Below are 10,709 nucleotides of genomic sequence, written 5' to 3'. Positions count from 1 at the left end.
ACTACTTTTACTTCAGTAAAGGACCCGAGTACCTCTTCCACCTCTGTTCTCACGTCTGTGCCCTGTTTTACTTGCAACAAATTAATAAATCTTGACTCTTTCTGTATATTCCTACAATACAATTCAACACTGGCAGATAAGTGCAGCTTTATGTCTTTCATATTACAATGACCATACAGGATGTGTTTTGTCTTTATTCAAGAGATTTTTTTTATCTTTGGAGGACAGAAATGTTCATTTTCTTCTGCTCTGACACCAAAGCAGAAGAGTGGAGTGTACTCTGACTCTAATGCACGATGGTGTAGTAGTTGGAGAAGAGTTCCTCTCCTGCTCTGATGTCTCTGAGTGCTACAAGGACAACACAGCGCAGAGGCCTCTGTGTGTCCAGGCTGTAGTTGACATTAGGCAGATACTGGCGGAGCTCGATGGGAAATTTGTCCGGCACGTCATACTCCTGGTAGCACACATTAGCAGGCCTGTTGTTGGAACAGTTGTTCACGTACTGACCGACAGCAAGTGGGTTTTGTGGACTTTCTGTGAGCCAGCTGGTGTCACTCATCATGAAAGGGCCCATTCTGTCTCTGCCACTGCATGACCTGAACACCATTTTGGAGATGCCCTTGTCATTGCCATCAATCAGGACACCATCAATACACCTGAATACAAAAGGGTTTCTGATGGACTGGAGGAGAATTGGCTCATAGGCTTGGTACACCGTGCCAGGGTACATGGCAACTGTAGCTCCTTTGGGCACCAATCCTTTGGTGACAAACACTCCGGTGCCTGCAAAGGGCAAAGTGCTCGGCTTCCGGTCAATGCAGAACCCCAGAGACTGTAACATGGCATCAAGTCCACACGCTGGATCTCCTCCACACTTGTCTTCTCCACTTGTTCCCTGTGTGAGAAAGTGAGTGTGAGCTGCTCGGAGCTCCCCATGATGACTCCCGAGCAGGACTCTGAAGAGCTTCAGCAGCCTCCGTGAAACTTCCTCATCTGGGACTAGTTTGTCTTTGGAGGGCTCCGTCACGTGTCGCAGAGTTTTCTCATTTTTAGACAGGTTCAGTACAACCCAAGGCACGAACCTGTGTCTGTACGACCTCCATTTGTTCTGAAATCGTTTTACAACAGTCCTAAACATCCAGAGAGACATCTGATAGGTCCGACATGGAGGAACTGGCTTGTTTTCTCGGCTGGTCGGGTCATTTCCGATACGTTATTTCAAAATAAAACACCGCACGTTTCCAAATTCCTATCAAAACTCCCAACCTCGACAAAGCGTTTGTTCGCTTTACAATACACGAACCGAACGTGTTGTGTAATGAATGAAAGATTGAATAATACAACACTTTAGGATATGGTATAAGCTGGCATTGTGCTTTTATTTTCAACAGCGGCTCTTCAACCGGAAAAAGTTTTTACGTGACTTGTAAAAACTTGACACGCATTAGCCAGCTGGATGGGAGGAAAGGCAGCCGGGCAGAGACAAACATGGTAAGAAACGACTCTTTTTATCCTCCTGGCGCCGTGATGGAAACACAAACAGTGGTCTCACACGTCAACTGTAACACCTGGGTGGTTAATTTAGTTGGGAAGCTGCGCGAATGACTTCATATCCTCTTTATATCACGAACACAGACGTAGCTCTCGACGTTAGCATGAGCTAACTAGCTCACGGTGAGACTAGCCAGCTCGCCTGGTTAGCTGGCATGAACTTGCTGGCCCTAAATCCATCTGACAAACAACATTTAGTCACACACACTGCGGCAGTGTGAGGTGTTCACTGTTATCGGCGGGATTTGGTGATTACATTGATTGTTTGGTGTCTTTATACGCGTTTATGTTCGAGCTGACAGTCCACACATTGCACTGCTGTCAGGTTAGCATGTCGTTGCTAGTTCTTTCATAGCTGTTATTTAACCTGGTTTAATGTTTATGTAGCTCACAACGAGCCAGTCCTTCACGGGCATGAGTGTAATGTGGGATTCTGTGTTGATATGATGCGCAGATTGTTAAATGAGAGCGATAAATACACTGTAGTCGTTGCATTACATAAACAATGTGTTTGAGTTCAGTCTGAATGTTTTCCTGTGTCTTTTGTGCAGAACAAGCTGAAGTCCTCACAGAAGGATAAAGTTCGTCAGTTCATGATTTTCACACAATCCAACGAGAAGACCGCACTGACCTGTCTGTCACAGAATGACTGGAAACTAGACGTTGCCACCGACAAGTTTTTCCAAAATCCAGAGCTGTATGTTCCAAATCTAAAGGGGGTCTTAGACAAGAAGAAGCTCGAGCAGCTGTACAACAGATACAGAGGTATGGGAAAACTCCACTATGACACGAAATACAGTTTTCAGCTTGTTGCGTATGTTGGATTAAATAACTAAACGTCCTCTCACTCTTCCACTTAGATCCTCACGATGACAACAAGATCGGCATCGATGGCATCCAGCAGTTCTGTGACGACCTGACTCTGGACCCAGCCAGCATAAGCGTTCTCCTCATAGCCTGGAAATTCAGGGCAGCAACACAGTGCGAGTTCTCAAAGCAGGAGTTCATGGATGGCATGGCAGAGCAGGGGTGAGAGTTTTATTTTCAGATGTAAACTATCCCGAAACTCCTCTGCTATCGTCCGTGGGCAGTGGACAATAATGTAGCCAGCAGATATCCACAAACGGATATCTGGGCCAAGACTTCCCCTGCACTCTGATTAGCAGCTTGATAAAGAGAGAACTTTTCTGCGTTAATGTTCAGGTATCAAAAAGCTAAGTCATGGTCAGACATAAGCGGATTGGTTCCAAGTACACAACATGCACAGCGATGTTAATTGTATGTGTACCAATGGCTTTCATTAACTGCGTCTTCTTTTGATAGGCTAATACTGGATGATGAATTTTCTCAACTGTTACTTATGGACTGTGGTTAAATTAATGTTACATCCAGTGGAAACTGTAGTCAGTTTGCCGGAGCCCACAGCGGAATGCAGTGTCACATAAATGCGGACCACTCGCTAATTTTAAATGATTTCTTTATCCATCCATCCATCCATTTACTGTAACCGTCGCATCCCAGCTGACATTGGGCACAGTGCACCCTGGAGTTCATGATTTCTTTATTTGAGACTAAATGGGTTTTAAATGTACTGGACATTTAGCTGTTTGACAGTGAATGTTCATTTCAAATAGTTCAATCTGGAGCTACCAATGGCTAGATTTCTGCTTAAGTCGTAGTTCATAGCAAAGAAAAATATTACATGCCAGTGCTGACCACATCTAACAAAAAGACGAGGCCAGATGACTGTATTGAACAAGTTAACAGTGACGTCAACATCATTTAAAAAAGGAGGGATGAAACTCAGGTTAATGTGTCAATACTAGGCCTTTTTATATGTCTGTGAGCGAGCTCTGTCCTGTATTGTCAAGAAAAAGTCTTAACTCTTAAAAAGAGTGGGAACCCTGAACGTTTCTGTTTCCTCAGGTGTGACAGCATAGAGAAGCTAAAAGCTCAGCTGCCAAAGATGGAGCAAGAGTTAAAGGACCACGGGAAATTTAAGGACTTTTACCAGTTTACATTTAATTTTGCAAAGAATCCTGGCCAGAAAGGCTTGGGTAAGAATATTTTTAATGCTCATCATGTTAACTGTTTGTTTGTTTGTCGAATGTATATTGACCTTTTTCTGTCTTTCTTACAGATTTAGAAATGGCAATTGCATATTGGAATTTAGTTCTGGCTGGAAGATTCAAGTTCCTGGACTTGTGGAACAAATTTTTAGTTGTAAGTGTGATAATCACGCTCAAAATTACTCCTTTTAAAAAAATGTGAATATTATTATTTCTCACTGCTTCAACTTTGCCCTACATCTTTTGCAGGAGCACCACAAAAGATCAATTCCTAAGGACACTTGGAACCTCTTACTAGACTTCAGCACAATGATTACAGACGACATGTCGAATTACGACGAGGAAGGTTTGTATAACTGAAAGTGAATCATTTATCGCTGTGTGCATGCAAAAAAAAACAAGACCTGTACAACCTCATCCCTTCTTCACCCACGTTGGAGACAATTAATTTGATTTGTTCTGTTTGGCTGTTTAATAGGAGCATGGCCTGTCCTTATTGATGACTTTGTGGAGTTTGCACGGCCACACATCGGGACCAAAAGCACGGCAGTTTAAGGGTCAGCTCTCGCAGGAAGAACATCCATGTGAGGTTTCTACAAAACAAGAGAGCGCAGTGAGCAGAGGACAAGCAGACCGCACTGAGCTGAGAACTATGTTGCCTTTTCAACCCTCAGGACTGAAATATTTTACACAGCAGAGACTTTATATATGTGTGTGTGTATTTACATATATAAAAAAAGGCATATCTCTTTGTTGGTCAACTTGTGGTGGTTTGGAACTTTTTATCTAAAGTATTGGGCTTATTTGTGTGCGCTCAAGCCAATTCGAGAGGAGCCACCATCTTGGCCGACATGGTTCATTGATGTGTTCGGGCTCCACTCAAAAGCAGGTAGATAGACACACTTTTGAATTGTAATCTAAACACGAGGGTTCGCGAAGGGGACGTTGTTCTTTAAATATTGAATTTTAATACTCTTGTGTGCATTCCTGATTTTGTTTTTGTTTTATGATACATTTGTGCAACAAGTCAGTATAAAACATTGATTGTAATTTTTTAAGCATAATGCTGTTTGTTTAAACACAAATGTATAAAGATAAAATAAATGTTTCAATTTGGTATCTTTAAAGCTGCCAGGCCTCTGCGAGTTTCTGTGTTGTTGTCTTTTGAATGAAAAGAATAAATAACATTTAATACTAGTAATTCTCAGTAACTCCTGGTTAGTGAACACTGAAGCTTAAGATTCAGGCTCTGTATGAGTTCTTTAGTAAATCTGAAGAATGTTTGAATTGAATTAGATCCAAATTCCATCAAAAATTTTAAAATGAAAGAGGTCATGTCAAGTGTTTTGTTAAAGATATAGTTGAGCTCACAATTTGTAATTGCCAGGTAATTTGCTGTGACAGTTTTCATTGTTCTCTAGTACGAATAAAGACGTTTGTATAAATGTTAAATGTAGATAGGCCTTTCATATGAAACCCAAAGAAGAAAGCACGAGAAAATACAAAACAAGTAAGTAATATATAATTACAATGATTAGTTGATGCTTTCAGGAAGCTAGCATAAGCATACGTATCTGTTTAGGTTGTATCTTTGTATAATACATTTAGTTAGACTTAGAAGGTATATTATCAACTCACCTGGATGAACCATCTCAGGTCACCAGCTCTCAGTTCAATTGTGTTTGGCCCAGAGCATAAAAAAATAAAATAAATGTTAAGTGACGATTTAAAAACAACAACTTTATACAGTACATTTCCAAGTGGCTTTGTTTGAGGCAACTGTTTGTTAAACTGGTTCAGTGCTTTAAACAATTTGTCTTTTTAATAAAATGTATGTCGAAGGTAAGGTCTATATACTGAACTTTATTATTATGCACATGTGCGGATGTGTTTCCTTGTGCATATGGACTGAAAACAAAGGAGTCTTTCAGTGGGTACAGTGGGACACGTGGACTTGATAATGGTTTTGATTGTAACCAGTGAAGACGGCATGGGATCTCGACTGGCATATTATGATGAGGACTCCAACGTGGACGGTTCATACAGAACATAAGACAGTGAGAGTCCGATGAAACTCAGTCAGATGAACTCACACTGAAGGAAAGGTGAAAATCCAAACCTGAAGCACGAGAGCGAACTGAAACCATCAGTGAACACAAAAGCCAGTAAGGTAAGTTAAAACTGCTAGCGCTTCAGTTAATCTGAATTATCCATACTTTTTACATGCAGTAGCAGTAAAACTCCCTTCCAACTTCAGGTCAGCTGGGACCTTTTGCTCTCATCATAACACACAGTCAGGGAAATTTAGTAACATGCCACAATATTTAATGTCATTCAACATGTGCTTAGTCTAAACGTGCAGAAGTATTACCAGCAAATGCTTGTAAAGTATTCAATGTGTGCTACTGTAAGTACACAACCTCAATAAAAATGTACACTACTCATACAGTTACAGTTTAATATATTGTTTGAGTCCTTAGATCCACAATAAAGCAGCACCCAATGTTAAAGTGATTAATATTAGTTTTTAAAAATTCATATTGCAATGCAACTAGTGACTATAGTTGTCAAATAAATGTAGTAACTGAGAAGCAATATATTCCTAAATAATAACAAAATGATATCTAATCTATGGATGTTATCCCCATAAGAGTGTCCAAAAGCAGCTTTCTATTATTGTGTGTGACAGGAGCGTAGCCAAGAAATGGGCTGATATCAACTCTGAACTCAGTGATGAGTTAATCACAACTCATCACTGCGTTGAACATCGAGGTGATAGCCGAATTAACTACAATCGATATGACAACTGTTCAGGGCGCATATCGATACTGAGCCTGTTGCGCCAGAGCTCCAGGACAAACACTCTAGCCAGGCAAGGTAAGAAACTAAGTATTAGGTTAGGGATAGGTAATCAGTTAGGAGTAATCAATACCGTATTGATACAGATATTGTCAACTGTGACTTTATGCCAAAAGAAGACAAGAAAAAATATTTCATAATAATGTGAGCTGACTTTGTTTGTCCCTTCACGTGTTTGAATGTCGTTTAGTGAAGTGATTAATATTAAGTTTTTAAACATTCAGATCTGCAATTTTGTAACTAACTATAGTTGTCAAAATAAATGAAGTGTGAAACTGAGACACTCCAATATATCCGAACATTAATATTAAAAATCTTAATATTTTATGTCAAATCTGATGTTATCCCCATTTAAGAGTTGCCCAAAGCAGTTTTATCATGTGTGTGACAGGAGCGTAGCCAAGAAATGGCTGATTCAACTCTTAACTCAGTGATGAGTTTAATCAACTCCTCACTGGTTGAACATCGAGTTGATAGACGACTTCACTACAATCGATATGAAACTGTTCAGGGAGATTATGGATACTGAGCTCTGTGAGCCGCGCTCCAGGAAAAACACTCATAGCCAGGAACAGGTAAGAAATAAGTATAGGTTAGGATAGGTATTATTAGGAGTAGATCAATACCTTATTGATACGATATTTGTCAACTGTGGAACTTTATGCCAAAGAAGGGACAAGAAAAAAAAGGTTCATATTAATGTGAGATCACTTTGTTGTCACTTTCCGTGTTGAATGTTCGTGTAAAGTGGAAGTGCTTCATATTTAGTTTTTAAACATTTTCAGCTCTGCCCAAAGTAACTAACTATAGTTGTCCAATAACTGAAGTGTGAACTGAGGACATCCAATGTATTCCTCAATAATATCAAAAATATTACTATCTTATGTAATTATGATGTTAATCCACATAAGAGTGTCCCAAAAGCAGTTTTATTATTGTGTGTGACAGGAGCGTAGCAAGAAAATGGATGATATCAACTCTGAATCAGTGATGAGTTAATCACTCATCCCTGAGTTGAACATCGAGGTGATAGACGAATTCACTACAACGATATGCAGTTCAGGGAGATTAGGTTACTGAGCCTGTTGAAGCCAGAGCTCCAGGAACACACTCATAGCAGGAACGGTAAGAAACTAAGTATAGGTTGGAGATAGGTATCATTAGGCAGTAGATCAATACCGGCTATTGCTACAGATTATTTGCAAATGTGGACTTTATGCCAAAAGAAGACAAGAAAAAGGTTCATTTAATGATGAGATCACTTTGTTGTCCCTTCACGTGGTTGAATGTAGTCTAGTGAAGTGATTAATATTTAGTTTTTAAAACCTTCGCTCTGCACACGTAACTATCTATAGTTGTCAAATAAATGTAGTGAACTGAGACAAAATCCCATATATTCCTGAATTAATATTCAAATCTTAAAATGTATATAATATATGATGTTATCCCCATAAGCGTGTCCCAAAAGCAGCTTTCTATAATGTGTTGTGTACCAGATATCAGTGACGAGCTGGAACGACCTAATAAGGCAAAACTCAGGACGGAGGATACTGTCAATACTACTATTGACAATGATGTTCAATGAAATTTTGTCTCCTGAGCCTGCCACCTACACACCAGCCCAGGGCCAAGACAACATGGCCAGGAACAGGTAAGAGACTAATCATAGTTTATGATAGGTATTATTCGGAGTAGATCAATACCTATATTGATACCGATATTGTCAACTGGTGGGACTTATGCAAAAGAAGGAAAGAAAAAAGAACAAAAAGCATGCAGACATATTCTGGTACTATGTGTGTGTTGTAGATTCTCCAGATGTTGTTTTTCCTCCAGATGGTCACAGTTATGTTTATAGTGAGGGGAAATTCCTGGACATCTGGTGGACAGATGACTCCTATACAGCTTGTCTGATCACCTGTTCTGTGTGTGTTTGGTCTTCAGTTACAAGTTCCTACTGAGCTGCCTGAAGGCCTCACTTGTATTGGGCATAGTGTAAGTAACACACACATAACTGCAAACAAACACAGTGGGTGAAAACACAGCTTGTTTGTCACACACTCTTTCTACTGTCTAAAGTGATGTATTTGTTTTGCTGCAGGTAATGGACAAGCCGGTGATGGCTTTCAGTCAGAAATTGTCACCCCTCCTGTCTCTGCTCCTCAACCATCCACCTCCAACTCAAAGTAGGTTTGCTCTGACAGCTGGTTTTTTAAAATGTTCTTCTTTTGACGAGACTTGTTTCCTCACAGTTTCACACAGTGGTAACACGGCGTCTCTGTTTTTGACCGTCGGAAGAGAAAGCGTGACCGTGCCGCAGGAGGATGATTGCGGTGAGTACATCAAGAGCCCCCGAATGCCTTCATGATTTATATGAAAGGCGCAGAGGACCATTTGTGGAGGCCGAGATCAACACCAGAGGGGGATGCAGCCGTCACCCACCGTCCTGGGACAAAGGGACTGTGTTGGCTCTGTTTGTTTGAGACACTCACAAACTTGATCAAATTTTGGTAAAAATTCTACAGTTGAGCCCATAAAAAGTCCTCAAATTCTAAACCCCACATCGTTACAGTGATTGTGCTTCTCATTTCTGTCTCATGAGCAGAGAAAAACCAAACTTTAAAGGGTTTGTAGCTTTTAGGCTCCGATGTTACTGACGGGGTTTGCAAATCACAACTCATTATGTGGACGTGTGTGCATATTAATGTCGGTTAATATGTTTATGCTTATGTTTGTGGCTGTAACTGCGGTCAGTGTGTGTGTGTTACTGACAGTGTGTTTGTCGCTGTCCCAGTGGAAGTTCACTGACTAAAGAGGAGAGGCCAAATATTACGGAACAGGCCCAAAACTTAAAAGGAGATCCCGTCCCGCAACCTCCAGAATGGAGCATTCAAAATAAAACTATGTAAGTACACCGTGCTCACACACCAACCCACACATGTGACCTCACTGCGCACAATCACTGCAAAGCGTGTGTATCGCTGATATCAGAAGGAAAAATCTGACGTGTTGTTCTTTGGTGTAGGGCACAACGAAGCAGAGGATCAAGGAAGAGAAATGTCCCCAGGCTGAAGGTAAGACTGAATATTTTCATCTCTTATCGCAATGACAATTTACTGTTTTCATTGTGAAAGGACCTCAGACTTTTAGGATGGTGTTAGCGTCATTAAAGATCAAATTTGATTAGATTTCATATAAAGAGCACAAGACACTTCCCCACAAAGTGAACAGTGAACTGAGGTACAAGGGTTTCTTGTTTCTAAGACTGGAAATTATGTATTTATAAAAAAGAGCCAGCGTTAAATGTCGTTGATTTTTAATATAAGTATTAAAATGTGTTTAAGCATGTTTACGAAGCACTGTCTCGTTTTTAAAGTTTCGAAACTGATCAGTGTTTTTGTTTGGTTGCAGAGTCGGCTTCCAGGACCGAGACACAGACGGATGAGGTTCCCGTCTTGCTCCTGGATGCACTGAGTGCTCTCTCTTCTTTTTCCTGCTCTCTAGTCTTGAAGTTCTCTGCTGTGTTCCTGCATGACGTTCACCCATCTGTGTCTCTCTCTCTCTTCCCCCGTGCATCCGCTTCTCTCTACCCTAACTCACACCCCCTGGGCCTTCCTTATTGATGACTTTTTGTGGAGTTTGCACAGGCACACAATCGGGATCAAAAGCACGGTAGTTTAAGGGTCAGCTCTCGCAGGAAGAACACATCCATGGAGGTTTCTAACAAAACAAGAGAGCGCAGGTGAGCAGAGGACAAGCGGACTGCCACTGCGCGGCAGAAACTATGTTGCCGGTCAAACCCCTCAGGACTCCCCCTGCACCTCCTCTTCTCTATCCCTACCTCACTCCAACCCCACACACCCCACCTACCCCACCCTCTAAACCCATCCACCCTCCCCCCTGTAAAAATAATATAAGCGTGGACTGGAAAGTGCCCAAGAGATAACTTTACGTTTGATTGGTGCTATGTACATAGAATGAACTGAATGAAATAAAAAAGAAAAATCAGTGAATCATTTGATCATTTCGTTTCCTCATTAATGGTTTTGTGCAATCGTTGATTTGTACCTTCTGTCGTCAAGCTGCCTGCATACAATTGCTTCGTACGCCTATAAACCACTTTGTAGTCAACTTCATTCTAGTTTTATATTCATTTATAGTCTTAAAGTTTTATATTTATTTATAGTTCAGTCCGGTACTGTACTTTAGTACAATTACGATACTAGTATT

At 40.7% G+C, this 10,709-nt stretch overlaps 1 protein-coding gene and 1 pseudogene across 2 annotated transcripts; one reads left to right on the top strand and one right to left on the bottom strand.

The window, feature by feature from the left end:
• Positions 1-6: 6 nt before the first annotated feature.
• On the bottom strand, positions 7-1,192 carry LOC113745472 (SET domain-containing protein 9 pseudogene; annotated as a pseudogene).
• A 133-nt stretch (positions 1,193-1,325) lies between these two features.
• LOC113745473 (DCN1-like protein 1) lies at positions 1,326-4,747 on the top strand. 2 transcript variants are annotated; one of them, XM_027277009.1, is made up of 7 exons: positions 1,326-1,491; positions 2,103-2,316; positions 2,412-2,580; positions 3,478-3,608; positions 3,692-3,774; positions 3,870-3,966; positions 4,099-4,747. In XM_027277009.1, the coding sequence occupies exons 1-7, from the start codon at positions 1,489-1,491 to the stop codon at positions 4,173-4,175; spliced, it is 774 nt and encodes a 257-aa protein (XP_027132810.1). In that variant the 5' UTR covers positions 1,326-1,488; the 3' UTR covers positions 4,176-4,747. The 2 variants fall into 2 exon arrangements, with proteins under 2 accessions (XP_027132810.1, XP_027132811.1); XM_027277010.1 differs by lacking the exon at positions 1,326-1,491 and adding an exon at positions 1,518-1,674.
• The last annotated feature ends 5,962 nt before the right edge of the window (positions 4,748-10,709 follow it).

The sequence above is a fragment of the Larimichthys crocea genome, unplaced genomic scaffold (genome assembly GCF_000972845.2).
Source record: "Larimichthys crocea isolate SSNF unplaced genomic scaffold, L_crocea_2.0 scaffold79615, whole genome shotgun sequence".
NCBI lineage: Eukaryota > Metazoa > Chordata > Actinopteri > Sciaenidae > Larimichthys > Larimichthys crocea.
Note: the sequence above shows the minus strand (reverse complement) of the source record. Positions and strands in the feature narration are given on the sequence as shown.

Excerpts from the sequence above, each read along its gene's own strand:
- LOC113745473 (XM_027277009.1), top strand. Across the intron at positions 3,609-3,691 it reads TCCTGGCCAGAAAGGCTTGG|ATTTAGAAATGGCAATTGCA; the intron begins GTAAGAATATTT and ends TCTTTCTTACAG. Across the intron at positions 3,967-4,098 it reads GTCGAATTACGACGAGGAAG|GAGCATGGCCTGTCCTTATT; the intron begins GTTTGTATAACT and ends GCTGTTTAATAG.